Source organism: Populus trichocarpa, chromosome 8 (genome assembly GCF_000002775.5).
Source record: "Populus trichocarpa isolate Nisqually-1 chromosome 8, P.trichocarpa_v4.1, whole genome shotgun sequence".
Taxonomy (NCBI): Eukaryota; Viridiplantae; Streptophyta; class Magnoliopsida; order Malpighiales; family Salicaceae; genus Populus; species Populus trichocarpa.
The window spans coordinates 2,933,991-2,955,174 of NC_037292.2; the positions used below are offsets into that span (position 1 = coordinate 2,933,991).

Sequence of the window (21,184 nt, forward strand, 5' to 3'; positions counted from 1 at the left end):
TTACTGTAAAAAAACAAACGAAATTTCTATTTTCATTTTTTTTTAAACCTGCAAATTATACCAGATGAAATTTTTACAGTCGAGGTACGTACAGTCTATTTATTTTCGCCTTAATTTTCTTTCAAAAGGTCTCCAATTTTTTTTAAAAAAATAAAAATGAAATCCCATATTCCTTAGCATTTGTTTCGGAATTAATTCTCTGTATGCTAGCATTTACCACCTTTCGGGGGAATAAAAAAGAAAGAAGATAACTTGTTCACTCAATAAACGTGACCATTATTGAGGTTGATTTTAAATGTGTTTTTTATTTTAAAAATATATTAAAATAATATTTTTTAAATTTTATAAAAATTATTGTTTGCATCATTACATTAAAACTATAAAAAAACATAAAAGAATATAATTTTAAGCAAAAAAAATTTAAACTTTCACGAAATGTTTTTTGAAATGTAATTCGAAATCACGTCTTAAAACCTGTTTGTTTTTGCGTTTTAAAAATATTTTTTAAAAAATTTATTTTTTTACTTCAAATTAATTTTTTTAGTGTTTTTTAGATCGTTTTGATTTGATGTACTGATATTAAATATGATTTTTTAAAAAAGTATATTATTTTAATGTATTTCCAAAAAAAATAAAAAAAACAAATTTTTGATGTGAATTTTTCACACATATTTGTATATAAATATTAATCATAGGTTTTATAATTTTTATACGACCGAACTCTCATGTAATAAAGACCATTACCATGTGTGTGTGTGTGGAGAGATTTTGCTTATACAACGTTGCTTATAAATAAATAAAATATATTGCACGTCGACTGGAAGATGATAACTGTGACACGCTAGCATTTCTTCTAGTCGGTTTTCCCTGCAATAGCGAGGCAGGTAAGCAAGTGGGCTGAGGTGGTTGCGTTTTAAATGGAATGTTCAACGATACACTTGTTTTTTTAATTGAGAGTATTTTGATTTTGTGTTACGATATATTTTTTTATTTTTTTTATATATATTTATATTAAAAATATTTTCAAGATCGATAAAAATCCTAAACATGGCTATGAGTTTTATGCACTGCAATCTTTGTAGCGTATTTAAAAATATGGTTGTAATTGTTTTCCAAAATGATTTTCATTTCAAAATATTTTAAAATAATATTTTTTTATTTTTTAAAATTTATTTTTAACATCAATATATCAAAACAATATAAAAATATCATAAACATATTAATTTAAATAAAAAATAAAAAAATAAATTTTTTTTAAAACGCAATGCTAAAAAAAAAACTTGAACCCAAGGCTAACAAGAGTTTTGACCATGTATAATTGCTTTTCTCAAAATGCAAGGGAAGGAGGAAAAGGAAAGTAATTTACTAATTACACGATATAATTGTTAAGTTCATTCATTTTTATTTTTTTAATTTCAGTCCTTATACAGTAATTAGCTAAATAAACATCATTATTAAATTTGTGGCGCGCAATCATGTTTTAAATTTAAAAAGAAGTGAACTATATATATATATATATATAAGCACTCGTGAATTCTAATATAATTATATCAATAATAATTAATGTTATTTTTATCCTTAAAATCAAATTACTCACCTAAGAAAAAACAATATTCACCCCAAACATCATCACAGACAAATTTTTTCAAATAAAATAAATTTCTAACAAGATTGATGGACCTAAACAACAACTATCATCAAATGATTTATATTTTTTTAAAATTTTTATTATTGATGGTAATAGATCATAAATCATGGATGGTAATAGACCATAAAAAATGCTGGCTGGCTGGCTGGTATTGAACTTGGGGGTTTTTGAGAGCTAAGTAAAAATTGTATTTTGAAGTTTTTTTTTTTGTTAGAATTATATTAAAATAATATTAAAAATTCAAAATTCTCTACAAATATAGTTTAATCATACTTCCAATCACACTCTTGATATATTATATTGTGAATAAAAAAAAGCAAAGAGAAGAAAAAAAATGTTAATGCTAGTGAAATAAAAATTACCTTTTAAATTTTTTTTATTTAGAAATATATTAAAATATTTTTTTTATTTTTAATATTAACATATTAAAATAAAAAATAATTTAAAATAAAAAAATCTAAAATTTTCTAGAATCACGATAAACTTTCAGGCTCTTGGTAAGTTGGTATCGTTATATTGTGAATAAAAAAGAAAAAAAAAAGTGAAGAGAAGAAACGAATGCTAATGTCTCTCTCTCTCTCTCTCTCTCTCTCTCTCTCTCTCTCTCTCTCTCTCTCTCTCTCTCTCTCTCTCTCTCTCTCTCTATATATATATATATATATATATATATATATATATATATATATATATCGTCAAATAAAGAAACATTATAAGTCTCAGCTGAAAATAAAACCAAAGCAAAAAAAGAAAAGAAATAAGACTGTTTCCTTTCTCCTGCTCTTCCTTTTCTCGTTAACATCCCCAACTCTTCCGCTCTTTCCTCATAAATCCAATACTCTCTAACCCTTCACCCTTCACCCTTCACCCTTCACCCTTCACATCATACTGTAAGTCTTGAATCCAATCCCTCCCATTTCTGTCTCTTTCTATTTCTGTGGTCTTTTGCATTAAGTAACTGATAAAACCCTAGATTTTTTTTGGGTTCTTGTTTTGGATTTGTGGGTTTCTTTAAATCTTTGATTAGTGTTATGTTTCTTGTATTATTGATTAATTTGATGTTGATTTGCTGATAATTATTTGATTGCAGTATCACTGGAACACCCTGCTTGATCTAGCTAACCCCAGCATGTTTAGTCTTGAATATTGAAGTAGAAGATCAAAGACATACAGGGTTCTTACGATTTCTGGGTTTGGTTCAAATCCTAGGTCGTTATAACCTTTTTGTTCGAGTGCGGAGTGGGCATGGTGGGCAAAGAAGATGCCTCTAATAATCCTCTGGCTCCGTGCCAGCTTCCTTCTGCCGGCGGGTCTCGCAAAGTCTTCTGGCGTTCTGCGTCCTGGTCCTCTTCTAGGACTGCTCTACAGCACCCTGGAACAGAAGAGAAAGATTGCGTTATAGATCCGAATGGGAATCCTGCTGGTAATAATAGTGGTAATGGGCAAAACAGGAGGTATCCTGCTCCTTTAACTCCGCGGTCTCAACAGAATTGTAAAGCACGGTCGTGCTTGCCACCTTTGTCGATTGCTCGGAGAAGTCTAGACGAGTGGCCAAAAGCAGGTTCTGATGATTCGGGAGAGTGGCCGCAGCCTCCTACTCCGAGTGGGAACAAGAGCGGTGAAAGGTTGAAACTTGATTTATCTTCGATTCAAAGGACCCCTGATAGGAACGGTGGGTTGGTGAAGAAGGATAGGATTGCTTTCTTTGATAAGGAATGCTCTAAAGTTGCTGAACACGTGTATCTAGGCGGGGATGCTGTTGCTAGAGATAGGGAGATTTTGAAGCAGAATGGGATTACCCATGTGTTAAATTGTGTGGGTTTTGTTTGTCCGGAGTATTTCAAGGCAGATTTTGTGTATAGGACTTTGTGGTTGCAGGATAGTCCATCAGAGGATATAACGAGTATTCTATATGATGTTTTCGATTATTTTGAAGATGTTAGGGAACAGGGCGGGAGGGTTTTTGTTCATTGCTGCCAAGGGGTTTCACGGTCCACTTCATTGGTGATAGCATATCTCATGTGGAGAGAGGGCCAGAGTTTTGATGACGCGTTTCAGTATGTGAAGGCAGCAAGAGGGATTGCAGATCCCAACATGGGTTTTGCCTGCCAGTTATTACAGTGCCAAAAGAGGGTTCATGCCTTCCCTCTTAGCCCTAGTTCATTGTTGAGGATGTATAGAATTGCCCCACACTCACCCTATGACCCTTTGCATCTTGTCCCAAGGATGCTGAATGACCCTTCGCCATCTGCTCTGGATTCTAGAGGTGCCTTTATTGTTCACATACCTTCTTCAATTTATGTCTGGATCGGTAAAAATTGTGAGGCCATTATGGAAAGGGATGCGAGAGGGGCAGTTTGCCAGATTGTTCGGTATGAAAGAGCTCAAGGACCAATAATAGTGGTTAAAGAAGGCGAAGAACCAGCTCGCTTTTGGGATGCTTTCTCTTATTATTTACCTTTGATGGATAAATCTGCTAATGGAGGAGATCGCGGGGGATCCAGAGCTAAGATTTGCCCTGGTGAGAGGAAAGTAGATACATATAATGTTGATTTTGAGATTTTCCAAAAAGCTATCAAGGGGGGTTTTGTGCCTCCATTTGCATCATCAGAGAATGAACTTGAAACCCATCTTCCTGCTAGAGAAAGCAGTTGGAGTGTGTTAAGGCGGAAGTTTGTCCCGGGTGATATGAAAGAGTTTGTCTCAGCACCGAAGATATTGCTTTCCAGGGTCTATTCAGACACTATGATGATAGTGCACTCATCATCACCTTCTTCATCTTCGCTGTCATCTTCCTCCTCCTCTTCGCCTCTCTATCTCTCTCCAGATTCTATCTCTTCTGATTCTAGCACTAACTCAAAGTACTTTTCAGAATCCTCGCTAGATTCTCCTTCAGCAACTTCATGTTCTCTTCCAGTATCTTCAACCTTGTCTAATTTATCTAACTTGTCTCTCACATCTAAATCTTCTTCCCAACCATTATCAAGTATTTATGGTGTCGATATGTCCCAGCAACATTTGCCGGCAGCTTCCTCACCATCCAAAAAATCTTCACTTTCACTTGCCGAGCGCAGAGGTAGCTTGTCAAAGTCTTTGAAGCTGCCGATGGTGACTGATAATATGAGGGTGAACAATACACCTCCAAGTTCTCTTGCCAGCCAGGAACAGGGTGCTAAGATAAACGAGAAAACTTTCTCTTGGTGCAATTCAGATAGTATAGACATTGTTTTAGAGTCCAAGGATGATGTTAAAGGAGGTAGACATTCAATTCAACAGTGCAAGTCAAACATTTCTCTGGTCAGAGTAGCTAGTCCTGACTTATATCACAAGGAAGCCTCCACTGTAAATAATTTTGATGAACTGGGTAAAAATTGCCCTGTGGGAGAAAGCTCGGGGTGTTATGTGTCAAATGGGATGGAGGAAAGTGTTGAAGAAAGTTGTAAAGTAATGCAACCTTTGGTATGCCGCTGGCCCAGTCTAGAAAGGATTGCAGCATTGGGTACCAGTGATTTAGATTCTAAAACCGCCTTTGCCATTTTAGTGCCAACCAGAGGTGTAGGCAGAGATGAGACTAGGATTCTCTACTTTTGGGTAGGAAAATCATTTTCCGATGAGAAAAACATGATTCAGTTAGATAACAACAGACTATTAGCAGATTCCGAACATATTTACTGGAGTCAAGCTGGTTATTATGTTCTAACTCAAATGGGTCTTCCGAAGGACCTTACCATTAAGGTATGGGGTTATATTTGATACCTTTTGTTGCAACTTTTGCAACGCCCTATAATTTGTGCACTTTAGTAGCGTGGTTGTCTATTTGCCATTAGATTATGAAGAAAAATAGAATTGCTGTTTAACAAAATCTTTTACTCATAAACCCCCCCCCCCTCCTTTCTTAAGAAGTTCGCACAATTGCTCAAAATTAGGTTACCCAAACTTGAAAGTTGGTGATTTAGGGAAAGAACGTAAATGACTAGTTCTAAGTATCCTATTGAGAAGCTTAAGTTGTTTACTTTTTTGTTTGAGGGACTAAGCAAGTGGCACAACCAATAAATCTCTTAAAATTTTATCCTATCTTCCCTTCCTTTTCCCATTGGTTTTTATCCTATAATCTTTATGTGTGCCTGGATGGTACCTACTGTGGACTAATTTGATTATTTCCTATAGAGAGTTTGCAAGTGTTTACCTTCTGTGGACTAATTTGATTATTTCCTATTAGAGAGTTTGCAAGTGTTTGGGTATGGACAGATTAGAGCGATAAGAACAGAATGTTGTGTTGATTCATGAGTCACGAAATTCTACTTTTTCGATGAAACTTGATAGGAAGAACAAATGAAAAATGCAAGGAATGCTTTCAAGCTCATGGAAAAATCTCGATGAAATTTTGATTTCCTTGGTTTTATTCTTCCATTGAAGCTTCTTGTCTTTGCCTTAGCATCACCCACTTATATGTTATCCCTGTTGCTCAAGTTGGTGGTTATTTACAGTTTCTGTGCCTCCATTTTTTTTTCATGCCTCTCCTCTTCTGTCAACCATCGCTACAATTCCTTACCATGCATTTTGGCAATAAATTGTTACTTATTTATTTTCTCAGATCTGAGACAGCAGAACCATGCTAATAGTTTTGTCATAACTGCTTGTTATTGACAGGTGGTCAATGAAGATGAAGAACCAGCAGAATTTCTTGCACTGTTAAGTGCATTGTAGCAACACTGAAGAATGGAGGATTCTGTAATGCAATGGCTTAGACCTTCTTCCAATTTTTTCAGCTGCCCTAATTTTCAACACGTGTATTTGGGCATTGAAATCAATTCTCACAGCAAAACCAGTGAGGTAAATTATTGACCTTCTGTGAACTCACATACTAGCATGTATCTATGAGTTATTATGTTTTACGTGGTTCTGCAAATAGGGATGGTAGCTTTTAGGGGGTGGGGGTTGTTTAGTTGATTCTGCTGGTGTAGGGAAATATTATAAACCTAAACTTGTGCTTATTATACCTGAATCTGCATGTTTTTGTTTTATCATAAACAATTTACTTCTTCTGAGTCGTTTTTTTCTCATACTATTTACAGGCGGCTGCTTTCTAAGCTTCTTTGTGGCTATTCACCTGGCTGTACAGTGCCGTAATACTTCATAACTGAATCATTTTGTCGACCAATTGAATGTTCTTGTATATTCAATTATTACCAGAAACAAATTCCTGAAGGCTTTTTCAGGCAAAATAGATACATTGAAATTTCTCTTCCGAGGTTAATTTGCTTTCCAACTTTTGAATTTCTTTTTGTTTAGATGGTAAGATATGCTCGTTGAAATTGTTTTGAATGAGCTGCCCTGATTGCCGTTGTTAAAACTAGTCATCCTTTTTTTACACCGACTGCTGTCTCTCAGGTCGGATGGGCAGACTTATCTCATCTGAGGGTATGCAGGGTAAGTTGCTGGCAGGATTAGCAATCATGACCGAAATGAACCTCGTATGGCTTTTGCATTAACTTCATAATAAGTGGTGTTGACCCGGTATTCATTATTAGGAAATGCTCTTCTGATAATAACTTTGGTCATGAATGCTTGTCATTTTGCTGCTCTGGTTACCAGAGACAACTAGAGATTTCACTGATGCTTGAATCATTGTCTCCTGGTGCTTACAACATTGATGGTTCTAATAGTGGAGACCATTCATATGATAACAGGTACCACCCCCTAACGCGCATCAATCATATGCCTTTGTGAATACAACACAGCATGTTTTCATCCTTGCTCCTTGGAGTTTTGTTTTGACATAGACGCCGAGCTATAGGCCAATTGGCCAACCACGCAGCGGTTCTTTTTTATTTGTTTTCCCAATCTTCTCATGTCGTTTTATGAGTGTTTATTACTTTTAATTATCAATACTGGTAACAAGGATAAGAGACAAGCAACTAGATAACCAAGCCGTTGTCTTCGTAGTCTGAGCAAGTTGATACGGACCCAGATGATATTATTATTAGGTAGTCTGAGCAAGTTGAAACGGACCCAGATGGATTGACAGGGACTTCCACCACTCTTATTATTTAACCTCTCATCTTTGACACCCCCCCCCACCCCCCCTGGGCTCGAAAATCACTGAACTTAAGTGCCCGTTAATGTCATGTTGGTTTTTCTTCTTTTATGATTTTTTTTTAATTATGCTCCATTCGAGGGGAAAGGAAAGGAAAATAGATGTGAACTTGATAAAGACAGGCCATAATAATTCTTGCTACGAAGGTCTTTGGTTTAGACACGGGACGTTGCCTTTTTGACTGGACAAATGTACAAAAATCCAACAATTCGAGGATGTTTTAGTCGGCAAGGTCGAAGAAGTCGCAACTTGGCAGATATTATCAAGCCCGAAAAGGCAGACAGTTTTGCAGAAAGTAGGAGGCAGTATCAAGCAATAATGGAGGAGGTATCCTACTGTCATTTGGAATATGTCGCCCAGTAATAAAACATATATGTTGGATCCCTGATGCTATGATCATCATGACACGTTTTATATGTTGAATAAAATTTCAATATATAATTTATATTATTATTATTATAAATATGGTAATAGGAGTTGTTTTTTAATTATTTTTTTAATTTTTAATTTTTTTAATTTTTTTTAACATTAATATATCAAAACATTAAAAAAACTAATTAAAAAAAAAATCTTTAGCGAAAAGCTTCACAGCCGACAAAACAAATAGGCATATAAGCATTTGGTTTATGAAGTAATGGATAAGTTACATGACAATACAGACATGACCTTGCTAATGTGCTTCATAGCATGACTGGCATGTATTACTTTTTTGAGCTGCTAAATAGCTCCATTATTTTATTTTTATTTTTGTTTTTTTATTTTTTGTCTCCATTATGTTTTTTTTTTATTTTTTTTAGGTAACACGAGGTGTCCAGGTCAGCTTACGCGCACCACAATTAATTCCCGGACCCACTGAACACCTTGCAAAGCCAGTAGGCAGGTAAAACACCGTGAAGGTGACAGGCGTGCACGCTGAAGCTCGAACCTAGGTGACAGAGAGAAGGAAACCTTGCCTCTGCCAAGCCCCGGTGCATTATTACAAGTTGTTGAGGAGATTTTCTATCTTTTCTACGTTTTTAAAGTTGAATTTTGAACTACCATATCAGATAGAGTGGTTAAAATGATTTATTTTCTCATGTAATCTCTCTACTTGAATTTTATGATCAATACAAAAGAATCATTTATATATTAATTAAAAAATTAAACAATTTTATACAATTTAAAATTTTACATTTCATATCGATTTAATTGAAAATTTTTATAATTTTTAAAAATGACTAGTGATATCCATTACTCTCTATATTATAAAATCTCTGTAATATAAAATTCAAGACACACAAAAATAATAAAATTACCTCAATCTAAGATTTTTTTTTCTATTAATATCTATTTTTTCTTTAAAAATATGTTTAAAATAACTAATAAAATACCACTAAATACTCACTCACTTGAACCAATTTAATTTAATGTATAATTCCTCTAAATTTAAATTCAAGATTTTAACTTTTAGTAGATATAGAAATTGAGTAAATCTTATTGGTCCATGGGACTATCCAATGTGTTTTAATAAAATGATTGAGTTACTTTGAAATTTATATTGAAATATTATTTTTTATTTTTTAAAATTTAATTTTTATATCAATAAAAATAATAATTTTAAAATACAAAAATAAATTTTTAAAAAACAATTAAAACCACATAAACAAACAGCTTTGGTTAGCCCTAAAACGGAAATATTTATGAAAATATTACAGCGAGTCCTTTTATATTAATGAGCGAGATATATTCATAGTTTTTAGATCCGGTTCGGTTCAAGATCAGGGTTTTGAGTTTTGACTGGGTCACCCGGGTCAATTTTTTTTTTAAAAAATCAAAACGACATTATTTTAGTAAAAAAAAAGTCAACGGATTGCAACCGGGTTTTTGACCGGGTCAACCGAGTCACACCAGGTTTTTCCTTCTTCTATTTTTTTTTCAACCCGGCCCGGTTCCAGTCCTGGATCAGTCGGGTTCCAAATTAATCCGCCAGATCGGACCGGATTTTAAAACTATGGATATATTTCGTTTCTTTTTCTCTTTATATGTCCTATTAAAATATATGAAAAGGTTCTCCTAGGGGCGGGGTTATTGAAAAAAGGTTCGTTTTTTTCTGGAAGAGATAAGGCATATTTTGTATTGATATATGCGTTTTGTTCGTATTAATTTAGCTAGCTATCGTGTCATCGAATTTACTCTTTTCTTTCTTATAGATTGTGATGTTTTGTCTTACAACATTGTTGTTGTTGTCTCTTTGCGTGAGGAATTTCTGGCGTGGGGAATTTTTTCTAACCGAGTTGTGTCTCGGACACAGCTAGTTTAGCAAGTAGTTTATAATAGTCAGTCAAGATTTTGTTGTAAAATTTTGATGCGTTTTCATGTTTTTCTTTCTATAAAAGAGGACAGTGGTTTCCAAGATGGGTTACCATACATGCCCGATCATTTTAAAGTCTTGACCTTTTTTACCATTTCATTCCTTCTGAGATCCAAAAGGATGTGTGAAAATGCAGCTACAGCAATGTATTGTGCTGAAATTACTTTATAAATACCTGTACATTGTTCTTTTGCAGTATTGACAAATGACAGAGCCAGATACCAAACTGAGCTTGAAGTTATTGGTTGACAAGAATGCCAACAAAGTCCTTTTTGCAGAAGCTGGAAAAGATTTTGTGGACTTTCTGTTCAACCTCCTTTCCTTGCCTGTGGGTACCGTGATTAGGCTTATCACAAACGCAACCATGGTTGGCTGCATTGGAAATCTTTACCAGAGCATTGAAAACCTCAATCAAACTTACATGCAGCCTAATCAAGATAAGGATTTGCTTTTAAAGCCCCATGTGCCAAACCATGTTGCTAATGTGCCTATCTTGCTGCCTGACACTAATCAAGCCGAGAGAAAGTTGTACATGCGTGTAAAGCAATGCCGGTGTACCACAGACTGTAAAGACACCATTTGTGCTACTTGCAGAAATCCAATGTGTTATGAAGTGAAGTTTGTTGGTGAGAATAATTCTACTGCTGATTCAACCAGTGAGGGAGGATATGTGAAGGGATTGGTTACATACATGGTGACTGATGATTTGTCAGTGTCACCAATGTCAATGATATCTGGTGTTGCTCAGCTAAACAAGTTCAATGTTAGGGATTTTGGCGCTCTTGAGGAAAGGATGGCTGAGTTTGGGATCAATGGGGTAAGAATTTACGCTCTGAATTTTGTTGTTTTTAAAGTAGGTGGTTAACAGCACGAAACTTTGTCTGGACCTCTGATATTAATAGTTAATAGTACTAGTGGCTCTGCAATTAATGTATTTGTGATGTGGATACTAAGCACTATCGATTTACTCTGTGTTTTTGCCTCTTGTAGGGTCTGTAAGTGTTGAAGGCTTCTCTGCAGTCTAAGGCAGCACTTACCGCAGTCTTCCTTTCAAAGCACGAGGTCAAGGTGGATTTCATTGCGGGGGGTGATCTTTCTCAACTCTAATTTTGCCTCGCAAGAAATTACATGTTCTGATCCCTTCTACGATTATTAGAGCATGCACATTTTGTTTAGTGCTGCCCTGGTTGTTAGATTACAACGAATTCTTTCATTAATGTATGGTGAGAAACGTTATATTTTCATGGCTGGTTTATTTGCATGATGGAAAGGTAATGGAATTAATCAGCCCTTCTTTTCCCTTTTGTTCTTTTTAGACACATCTTTTGGTATCTTCCCATGCACATTTCTTGGTGTAATCATTCCATAGGAAGCGATGCATTTGTTCGTGTCCTATTCGCCCCTCTGCTTTCCAACCTAGTATCAGCCGTTGGGAAAACTGTTCTCATTTCTCTCCTGAAACTAAGGCTTCAACGATAGCTCAAGCGCTCAAAAGTCATGATCCTTTGCGTTCCTTGCACCTGCTCATCACACACACACACACACACACACACACACACACACCCACATATATATATATATATATATATATATATATATATATATATATATATATATATATCTCAGCCCCGTAGTATCTTCTGCAAAAAATGCTTGTCCTCTTGGTATATGGGAAGGAAGGATGTGTTCATACTTTATAACATGAATAATACGAAAAACAAATGAATTGTAAGTTCTCTAGGCTTGGTTAGGATAATGTATTGCGTTTATAAAAGTGCAAATCATTGGATCTGATCACCAAACCGGGAGTGCAATTATTTCAGTGCATGTCCCTTTTCTTTTCCTGTCAGGAATGTGAAAATACATGCATAATTAAAGAGTAGTAAATAATGAATGCAATTCAATAATGGCATACAATAATATTCACTTAAACCTTTCCTCTTCCCCACGAGGCGATTGATCTGCTCCCTGCTAAATATACGGTTAGATAGCTCGACAAATTCGTCAGGAACCGTAAAAGCCGTAAATTCGCCAAGTTTTTTTGGCGCATCACTGAAGGCGGAGCAGCCATGGCAGACTCCAAAATCAGCTTGAAGCTTCTTATTGACACAAACCGTAACCAAGTCGTCTTCGCTGAAGCAGGAAAAGACTTCGTGGATTTTCTGCTTCACCTCCTCTCCTTGCCTGTGGGTAGAGTTGTTAGGCTCATCAAAAAATCAGCCATGACTGGCTGCATAGCAAATCTATATGAGAGTCTTGAAAGCCTGAATGAATCGTACCTGCAGCCTAACCCAAACAAGGATTCTCTTCTGTGTCCCATTATAGTAACTAAAGTCACCAATTCCAGCTTCCTGCTTCCTTACTCAAATAAAAAACCTGAAAACCAGAAGTTATACTATTGCTCACAGCATCCAGGGTACGTGTCAGATGTTTTTAACTCTTTTTGTAGTCACTGCGCATCACCAGGCTATCCTCGTTATAGAAATCAAGAAGTGAAGTTTATTGGTACGAGTGATTCTACCACTTCCTCGGCTAAACCAAATGGTGAGGGAGGTTACGTGAAGGCCTTGGTTACATATATGGTAACGAATGATTTGTCCGTGTCTCCAATGTCAATGGTGTCTGGTGTTGGTCTGCTAAACAAGTTCAATATCAAGGATTTTGGTGTACTTGAGGAGAAGGTTGTTGACTTTGGGATTGATGAGGTGATATTCTCTCCTCTGCCTTCTATTGTTCATTTTTAACTAGTTTTACTGATCATTTTAACATATTTCTATGTGGCTTCTTTGGTCCTTGTTCTTTTATATATTTCAGGGGATTGAATTGCTGAAGGCTTCTCTTTTGTCAAAGGATGCTCTGACTGCTGTTTTTCTAAAGCAGAAGGTCAGAGATGTTGCATCAAGACGTAAAAGAGGTAGAAAATAATCTGTTCACGAGGTCTTAATTTCCAAAGTGAGTGTGTCAAGGAGGAAGTTAGATTTTACTAATTCTGTCTCCCTGAAGTTTTTGAGAATTCTGCTTTTGCTTTTGGACTGCCCTTATCCTTCCTGTGCAATATATATGCTTTACATTTTCATTTAACTTTCGTTGTTGAGAAATGAGAATACGATGGGAATGAAAATATTCGCTCGGCTACATTTTTCTTTGAGTAAGCATATTTTTAGTACATTGATCAATCCAGCAGATTGGAGAAGAAAAAACCAATAAAAGGGAAGGGAGAGATGGAGAGAAGAAATTGATTTTTTTATTTTTTATTTTCTTGGCATTGGCGCTGGCGATGATGCTGCAAAGAATTACCATATGAACGTTGATGCCATGACGGTGAATATGCTTAATAGCATACAGTTCTATTTGCTTGCCGAGGATATGATGAAACGCTGTCATCCTTTTCTCTTTCAAGGCAAAATATGTCTTTGCAAGTTTTCCCCGACAAAACTTCGGAGTCCTGGAACCCGACCACAGAGAGACAGGTTGAGCGATCGAGCTCGCCTGTGTCTAGGGCTTAAGAAATCTAAGTTTTTCAAATGATTTATTTGTCACAAGTTGGTAATTATCATGCCTAGCTAGCAATGGAGCATAGCAAACAAACCCTTTCTTTCAAAGGCAGATTCAAGAACTCCATGATTTGCTTCATCAAAGCAAACAGAAACACCTTAAACAAAGGTCATAAAGGATAGAGAAATGAATCACACAGTCAAAACTGTCTCTGATCTTATTGAAATTATTGTTTCAAGCCCGACACTACTGCAAATATTTAGGCTCCCACGTTGGAGGAGCTCTCCCTTATAGCAGTTATTATAGAACCAATCCCAATATTTTATTAACTCAAACTTTGTGTACGTACTATATACGATGATTCTGCCAACCCATAAAAATTGCAATGCAGAAACAAACAAGTAAAAAAATAATTAAGTACGAACCAAGAGCCAGCCCCCTAAAGATGATGAAAGCAACAGCCCATAAAAACCCGCAACGGTGGATCGCTTATCTCCTTCGTGGACGATATATCGTCTAATATGGGCTCCTACCTAAAAATCTCGTTCCCAAAATTGGAATCTTCGGTCACAAAAATCACCTCCAAGATTATCCCCAATAAATAAAAAGCAGCGCATTCTAATCAACTTTATTTCATTTCATGATTATAACACAAAATCAAGACTAAAAGTCTTAATTTTTAGATCTTATCTAAGAAATTACCCAGCTATGAATAATCCTGTGGTGGCTGCTTGTCTCAAAAAAAAAAAAAAAAAAAACCGCATAGTATGGGCTTGGGCTCAGGCAATCCCTGACAATAAAAAAATCGTACATCTGTGAAAAAGATTACCGGCGTATCACAGACCTGCAAAACATTACTTGTGGTCATTACGACTTTCAAATGTCTAAAGAAGTTCAGTTCATCGGTGCAAAACATTCTGCCTTCAGCACTTCTAGAGGGAGGGAGGGAGGGTACATGGTAACGGATGATTTATCAGTGTCGCCATTGTCTATGATATTGGGTTTGGTCTGAGAAGACTGGTTTTTGGATGTGTTTCCACTTGTGTTTTTTTAGATTTAAATTTTTTAAAAAAATAATTTTTTTTATAGTTTCTTATCGTTTTAATGTAATGATATCACAAAATATTTTAAAAAATAAAAAAATTTTATTTTGATATATTTTTAAATAAAAAATATTTTAAACCGCCGCCATGGTTATAATCTCAAACACATTCAAAGTGCTGACTTTTAAAGAAAAGATGGTCGAGTTTGAAGTTGATGAGCTAATGACTTGAAATTTCTGGCTTTCATTGCTCATTTTTTATGCTAGCATGCTTTCTTCCCGTGTTTTCTCTACTGTAATCTTTAAGGTCATGGAATCATTGAAGGCTTTGCTGCGATCAAAGACAACTCTTACCCATGGCGGCCTAGCTGGGCAAGAGTTCTGCATAAGAACAAATTTACCCCACGGTGAGGAATTGTAGTTTCATGCTTCTGCATAAGAACAAATTTACCCCACGGTGAGGAATTGTAGTTTCATGCATGTCTGTGTGTGTAACGTGCGTTTTAAGTTTTAGAAGAGATCCGTGCAAAAAAATTACTTAAATTTAGATTATGTTTGCATTTTTAACTTTTGACTTATAAAAAATTTATAAATATATATTTGGTCATAAATAAATTTTAATTTAAATCATAGGTTTATTAAAAAACTGATTAAAGTTTTTTATTTAATTAAAAGTCAAAACCTTTTAACTTTTCAATGGAAATATTTTCAACGAAGTAAAAGGATAATACTTCCACGGGAACAATCAACAAATAATGCCTATTTTTGGGCCGCAGAACTTAAAGCCCAAAGTAACAAATCTTAAGCGGGGCCCACAATAAACGCTTCTCATCAATACCTAGCCCAGCTCATAGCCAACTTCGAGGTTAAATTAGTAATTTCGAGATCTTATATATACCACCCCCAGTCTTCCCCGCCTGGGAAAAACCCTAGTTCACAGCCGCAGAAGCAGCAGCAGCAGCAGCAGCTAAGGTCTGTCCATCTTATCTCTGTTTACTCTCTACCCTCACTTTTATTTCTTGTTCTCTATAGGGCGTTTTTTCAGTAGATTTCTTTTCTGTCATCTACGTGTAGGTTTTATCAAATCCAAAACCTCGCTTATAAATCTGCTTTTCGTCTTGAAATGAACTAAAGTTGCACTTGATCTTGACTTATTATGCTCTTTTGGCCTTTTATTTTATAAGGTTATAGTTGTGGGATTATTGTTTTTGTTACTAAAGTTTTGGTTTTGGGCTTTTGATATCAGGTTTAGTGGTGCTTAGGAAGTGGTTGCTACAATGTCTCCAGCTAGAGGTACGTCTGTTTATTTCTCTTACTTTTAAATTCGAACATCCGTTGATCGTTTATTTTTTACGTACTATTCAATGGTCTTGAATATATGTATTATCTGTTTGCTGGGTTGTTTTTTCCTTACAAATGGTTGTTCTCCCATAGTTGTTGCAGCTGGTAAATTTATGCGATTAGTTCATGCTTTATATTGATGTTTAATTACGATCTGTGCTGTACCGGTCAGTTAGAAAAAGGGCTTTTTCTTTCTAATTTTACAGACTACCTGCACTTGTCTTATTTTAAAAAAAGTGGCGTTGGTTGTAGTGAGCACAACTGATTTGTGTGATAGTAGTAGCTTTTGGCTTCGTGTGATTTTATGTTGTTCTTGGTTCATATAATTTTTCAATTTAATTTGGATGATTTTCCAGCTGTTCCATTTTTGTTTTGAAACTGCATTGCTTTTCCGATTGTGTTGAAATCATGGTTCAATGAAGAAATTGGGCTGTGTGCTTGTAGATAAAAGCCATAATTTATATGTTACGACTGATTTTGTAATGTGTAAACTAGAAGTGTTGTGTATTTTACATATTTTGCAGTCTCATCCGCATCTCAAACAAACAGTTTATTGATTTGATTTTTTTTTCTTGATCTCATTTCTTCTACCAGCTGATGCTTCCAAAAAGCCTGATGCAAAGGCACAAGCCCAGAAGGCTGCCAGGGCTGTGAAATCAGGGCCAACATTTAAGAAAACAAAGAAGATCCGGACAAAGGTTACATTTCACCGTCCCCGGACATTGAAAAAGGAGAGAAACCCCAAGTATCCACGCATCAGTGCAACTCCTAGAAATAAGTTGGACCACTATCAGATTCTGAAGTACCCACTTACTACTGAGTCTGCAATGAAAAAGATTGAGGACAACAATACCCTGGTGTTCATTGTTGACATTCGTGCTGACAAGAAGAAAATCAAAGCTGCAGTCAAGAAGATGTATGACATTCAGACCAAGAAAGTGAACACTTTGATCAGGTAAACCATAGTTACTTGAAGCCAAGACATTTTGATGTTTTACATTTATGATAAGGGGATCATTTCTTGTCTGATCCTGGTGAATATTAATGCATGATATAACTGTGGCAAGAGGCGCGCCCAACTTGACAAGATGCATGATACTCCAATCTTGTTAATTAGTAATTCCAATCTAGAGTTCATGTTTACTAACCAGAGGCAACTGAATTTTAGACTAGTGAATCATCTTATACTGTGTTCATCTAGAGTTCATGTTTCATGATTGAGATTTTGCCTTTTATCTTTAACTGTGTTTTGAGCTCATTGCATGATTCGATCTACTCTTCCAATGGAGTCTTAACTGTATCCATTTTAATGCAGGCCTGATGGAACTAAGAAGGCGTATGTCAGGTTGACTCCTGATTATGATGCATTGGATGTGGCGAACAAGATTGGCATCATATAAATTTATGGTTTTGTAGTTATTTGATTTGATGAGCAAAGTACTGTTGACAGTTTTGTTAGGAGCAATGCAGTCTGATAGTACTCCAATGTTATGTTTATTTTTTTTCAATATATGCTGAGAACTGTTTTCCTATTATACCATTTTCTGGTGGTGGTGTTATGCTGCCTGCATGAATGTGTGAATGACCAACTCTGTTGTTTTGGCCCTGGCAAAGACTTTACTGGTCTAGACACTTGATGCCAGTTCGCAGTTCAAATTCTGTATGACAATCTATAGTTCTTTGAACTGCTCTTGGAGGAAACTGCAAATTCAAGTTCCCGTCTCAGTAATGATCATATTTATCTAGTGGCTACGATTTTCTGTGAAGGGAAATGAATCTAAATTCTAACCTTTGGGTTTATATTTTCTTTCCTCCTTTTTCGTTTTTTGTTTTCGAGTTTGCCCCTGTTTTCCAATCTTAAGTTGGATGTGAAGGTACAGGTTTTCACTGCCTCACCTCCCAACCCTGAACGAGGTGGGCACCGTATAAATGGTAACATTGGGACAGGCATTTAACCTAGATTATAGAAGTTATGATGTACATGATATACTAAAGAGTACAGCAATGGATGGATGGTGCCTGCATTATAATCATGACACCGAAGAATAATGAAGGGAAGTTCATTTCATATGAAGAATAATGAAGGGAAGTTCATTTCATATCAACACCCATAGAGCTTCGGATATCAGATGCCCCTCTACAAGAGGAAAGGGGAAAAGGAGAACAAAGAAAGAAAACGGGGAGGGATACATGGTGAAAAGAAACGTGCCTCATACAGCTCTGAAAGAGGCTTGTTCCCAAGCAGAAAAATGAAAACTGAACAACCACATCAAACATTGAAAATTTCAAAGGAATCAACAACCGTCTGCAATTTATCTTTCATCATGATGACCATGGAAAGTTGTCCAGTTGATCATCTCAGACTTTGAAAATCCTAACGTGTTTTACCTGAAGTTCCACAAGCATTCTGGTCTTACAAGGCAAATGCGACAGCACTGAGTAAAAATGGGAAAAATTGAAAAGAATAAAGGAGAAGGTGATGGTAGCAAGATCACTGCAAACCAATTATTCCAAATCTCTTTTAATGAAATCGTTGTGGAACCACAGGAGTAAGCCTTGAATGATGGGATGGGTGCAAGAAATTACATAATGCCACTGCCAATGGTAATTGCACTAGGAGCATGGCAGGTAAAATTTGGAGCCTGAGCAACAGACTCGTTTGTGTAATAAACTTTCTCATCAGCATCGTGCTGCACCATAATTGCACAATATATATCAGTTAACTGTTCTTTTTTCAACAAACCTTAATGGTAAATTTACATAAGCAAGATTAAATAGTCATCTAATTAAGTACTAAGACGGGGATAGATGTGGTCTAATTTCAATAGTTCAAAGAACACCGTGCATAATTGAACCGCAACAATTATTTGTAATGAGAACATGCTGCTCATAAGCATGCATGAACTCTGGTAGAAATAAATGAGGAGATGCAAGAAATCAAACCTCTTTTGCCTCGATTAGTTTTGTTTTCTGTGAAGGTGGGGCTAAAACTTTTTTGATCAACGTTTCAGCAACCTGGGATAAATGCATAACAAGCATTAGCATCTTCCATCACTTAGAGATATGAACTCAAATTATAAACTGGCGAAAGCGCATTAAGGAAAATAATGTTACCGCCTCTGTGATGAAAAATATCGGGTGGTAAAGTATACATGGAAAACCTGTTGTGGAGGACCAATGTCTCGAAGATCTTGTTTGACGGTAGGATCATGTTCACACTAACACTTTCTAATGGCTCAATGACATCTTTAAATACCTTGTCTTGACCTTCAATGACAACTTCCTGCCACAGACAACGGGAAATATGAAGAACCGATCTGAAAACGTTGTATCAAGTCTTTGTTGTGTGTGGCTAGCGGATATATCAACAAAAGAGAAGAACGCATGAGCTATGAACACGAGAAGAGGAACAGATAAGAAAAACTATGGGAAACCAACCACCCAAATGGGTAGAGAAATGAGTATCCATCCTCTTGTCCGTGACTAGAAGAAATCCCCTTTTAGTTTCTGCAGCAAAGGAACCATATCAAGGATGTCCTGTTAGGATATCAGCAATCATGATAATATCCTGAGGGACTGACAAAGTTGATTCTAAGCTATGAGTTTATTTCTTTGCTGAACTGCATTGGCTAATCAGAACAAAAACATCGAAAAAAGGTTGCTTACACGATGGAGAAGTTTGGTTAACCATGGATACCCACGGAGCAATGACACTCGCAGCAATCAATTCGCGTCTCCCAGATCTAACTGCAAAGAGATAAGAGCGCCGTTAAACAAACCAAAACACAAAGTCTCTTCGACACTGCTTCGTTCAACTTAAAGAAAACCCTTTAAGTTCAATTTTCTACGGGGTGTGGTTCCGGCCTTTTATCCAGTAATCTAAAGGTGGTTAAACTTCGAATTCGGCACAATCTTATTTCGTTGGGAATTGTCAAATGCCCTCATAACCAAATTGCCAAAAGAGATTCTCACAGGAACATCATTTTTCAATTACAGCAGTATTTTCCTTGTATTATGAGATTCTAGTTCCATTTTTTGATCAGTAACCACTGAATTTCCAAGGAAGAAATGCTTTATCAAATCCATCAGAATTGCAATTTACAGTAACATCTACCGAGATGAGTGCCTGATGAAGTAGTGGCAAGGAGCCAAGGACATTGTTCATTCCATCAAGAAAAATATTATAGCAACTAAACTGAAGAAAAGACAAGAAGAAAACTCACCTTGAGAATGAGAAGCTGAAGACGCTGACGACTGCGCAGCCCTAACAAGAAAAGAAAGGCCTCTTCTACAGAAAGAACATTCCATGACTCTTTTGTACTCCTACTACGTAAACAAGAAACCCATAATGTGATATCAAGCATCCACGTAGATATATTGTTTGTTTACAGAGAGGGAGGACCAGAGAGAAAGAATTTTAAGATAATTTATGATGTACTGATGATGGTGAGAGCCATTGTTCTGTGGGGAGCCTGTAAGGACGAGACAGTCTTGTCCTCTGGGCCTCCCTCCTCACAGCCACCTGTGTAGGAGAGCTTGTCTTCCTTTCAGCTCCCCCGCTGCTTATCCGTTATTAGTTGCCTTTGGGCCTCACTCCTCACAGCCACCTGTGTAGGAGCCTTCTTTTAGTCATGGCCCTCTTGTCTCGTCGGTGCTACTTTCTGACCAGAACGGCTTCTATTAATTAAAGAATTAGCTTCGTACATCCCATCGTGTCAATACACAAGATCCCCATGCAAAAAGCTAAAAATACCTGGACGTGAAACAATACCTTAAATTAACATTCATGTAATTTCACGGTCCAATGCAATCCAGGCACAAAAAATATTCAATTATTGAAATTAAGTACCCTTTCATATCAAGTTTAAATCCATATAATCAGTCTATCAACTAATTACGTGGCCTTAAAAAGCTAAACTAGTATTAATTAACGCTAAACATTGTTATGCTGAAACTTCACCATAATTGATGACAACGAGAATACATCGTTCTTGTTGGGTGTATTGCCCACAGCATCATGTTAACAAAGTAATTAAGAACCCCTTAATATATATATATATATTACAAGGAGACAACTTGGGAACTTGTTTGTTTTTCAGTATCAATGAAGAAGAAGAAAAAAAGGACAAACAAGTTGCGTCCAAATCAAACGCACAAAAGCATGGGATTCAAAATATAAATTAAAAAAGAAGAAGAAAGAAGGGCCAGATGGAA

The 21,184-nt window shown here is 36.1% G+C and overlaps 4 protein-coding genes and 1 pseudogene across 5 annotated transcripts; 4 read left to right on the forward strand and 1 right to left on the reverse strand.

The window, feature by feature from the left end:
* The first annotated feature begins 2,352 nt into the window (after nt 1-2,352).
* Nucleotides 2,353-6,902, forward strand: LOC7457912 (protein-tyrosine-phosphatase MKP1). Its single transcript, XM_024606976.2, has 4 exons — nt 2,353-2,535; nt 2,736-5,380; nt 6,296-6,478; nt 6,721-6,902. The coding sequence occupies exons 2-3, from the start codon at nt 2,891-2,893 to the stop codon at nt 6,350-6,352; spliced, it is 2,547 nt and encodes an 848-aa protein (XP_024462744.1). The 5' UTR covers nt 2,353-2,535; nt 2,736-2,890; the 3' UTR covers nt 6,353-6,478; nt 6,721-6,902.
* Nucleotides 6,903-9,904: 3,002 nt separating this feature from the next.
* On the forward strand, nt 9,905-11,393 carry LOC7457913 (uncharacterized). The gene is made up of 2 exons (XM_024607029.2): nt 9,905-10,909; nt 11,083-11,393. The coding sequence occupies exons 1-2, from the start codon at nt 10,298-10,300 to the stop codon at nt 11,089-11,091; spliced, it is 621 nt and encodes a 206-aa protein (XP_024462797.1). The 5' UTR covers nt 9,905-10,297; the 3' UTR covers nt 11,092-11,393.
* A 314-nt stretch (nt 11,394-11,707) lies between these two features.
* LOC7457914 (uncharacterized) lies at nt 11,708-13,717 on the forward strand. The gene is made up of 2 exons (XM_002311106.3): nt 11,708-12,797; nt 12,907-13,717. The coding sequence occupies exons 1-2, from the start codon at nt 12,162-12,164 to the stop codon at nt 13,015-13,017; spliced, it is 747 nt and encodes a 248-aa protein (XP_002311142.1). The 5' UTR covers nt 11,708-12,161; the 3' UTR covers nt 13,018-13,717.
* A 1,778-nt stretch (nt 13,718-15,495) lies between these two features.
* Nucleotides 15,496-17,505, forward strand: LOC7469814 (60S ribosomal protein L23a). Of its 2 annotated transcripts, none has more exons than XM_002311122.4 (4): nt 15,496-15,601; nt 15,876-15,922; nt 16,565-16,925; nt 17,286-17,505. In XM_002311122.4, the coding sequence occupies exons 2-4, from the start codon at nt 15,907-15,909 to the stop codon at nt 17,368-17,370; spliced, it is 462 nt and encodes a 153-aa protein (XP_002311158.2). In that variant the 5' UTR covers nt 15,496-15,601; nt 15,876-15,906; the 3' UTR covers nt 17,371-17,505. The 2 variants fall into 2 exon arrangements, with proteins under 2 accessions (XP_002311158.2, XP_052311341.1); XM_052455381.1 differs by having other exon boundaries at nt 15,523-15,601; nt 15,882-15,922.
* A 528-nt stretch (nt 17,506-18,033) lies between these two features.
* LOC7457916 (psbP-like protein 1, chloroplastic) lies at nt 18,034-19,301 on the reverse strand (annotated as a pseudogene).
* Nucleotides 19,302-21,184: the final 1,883 nt, after the last annotated feature.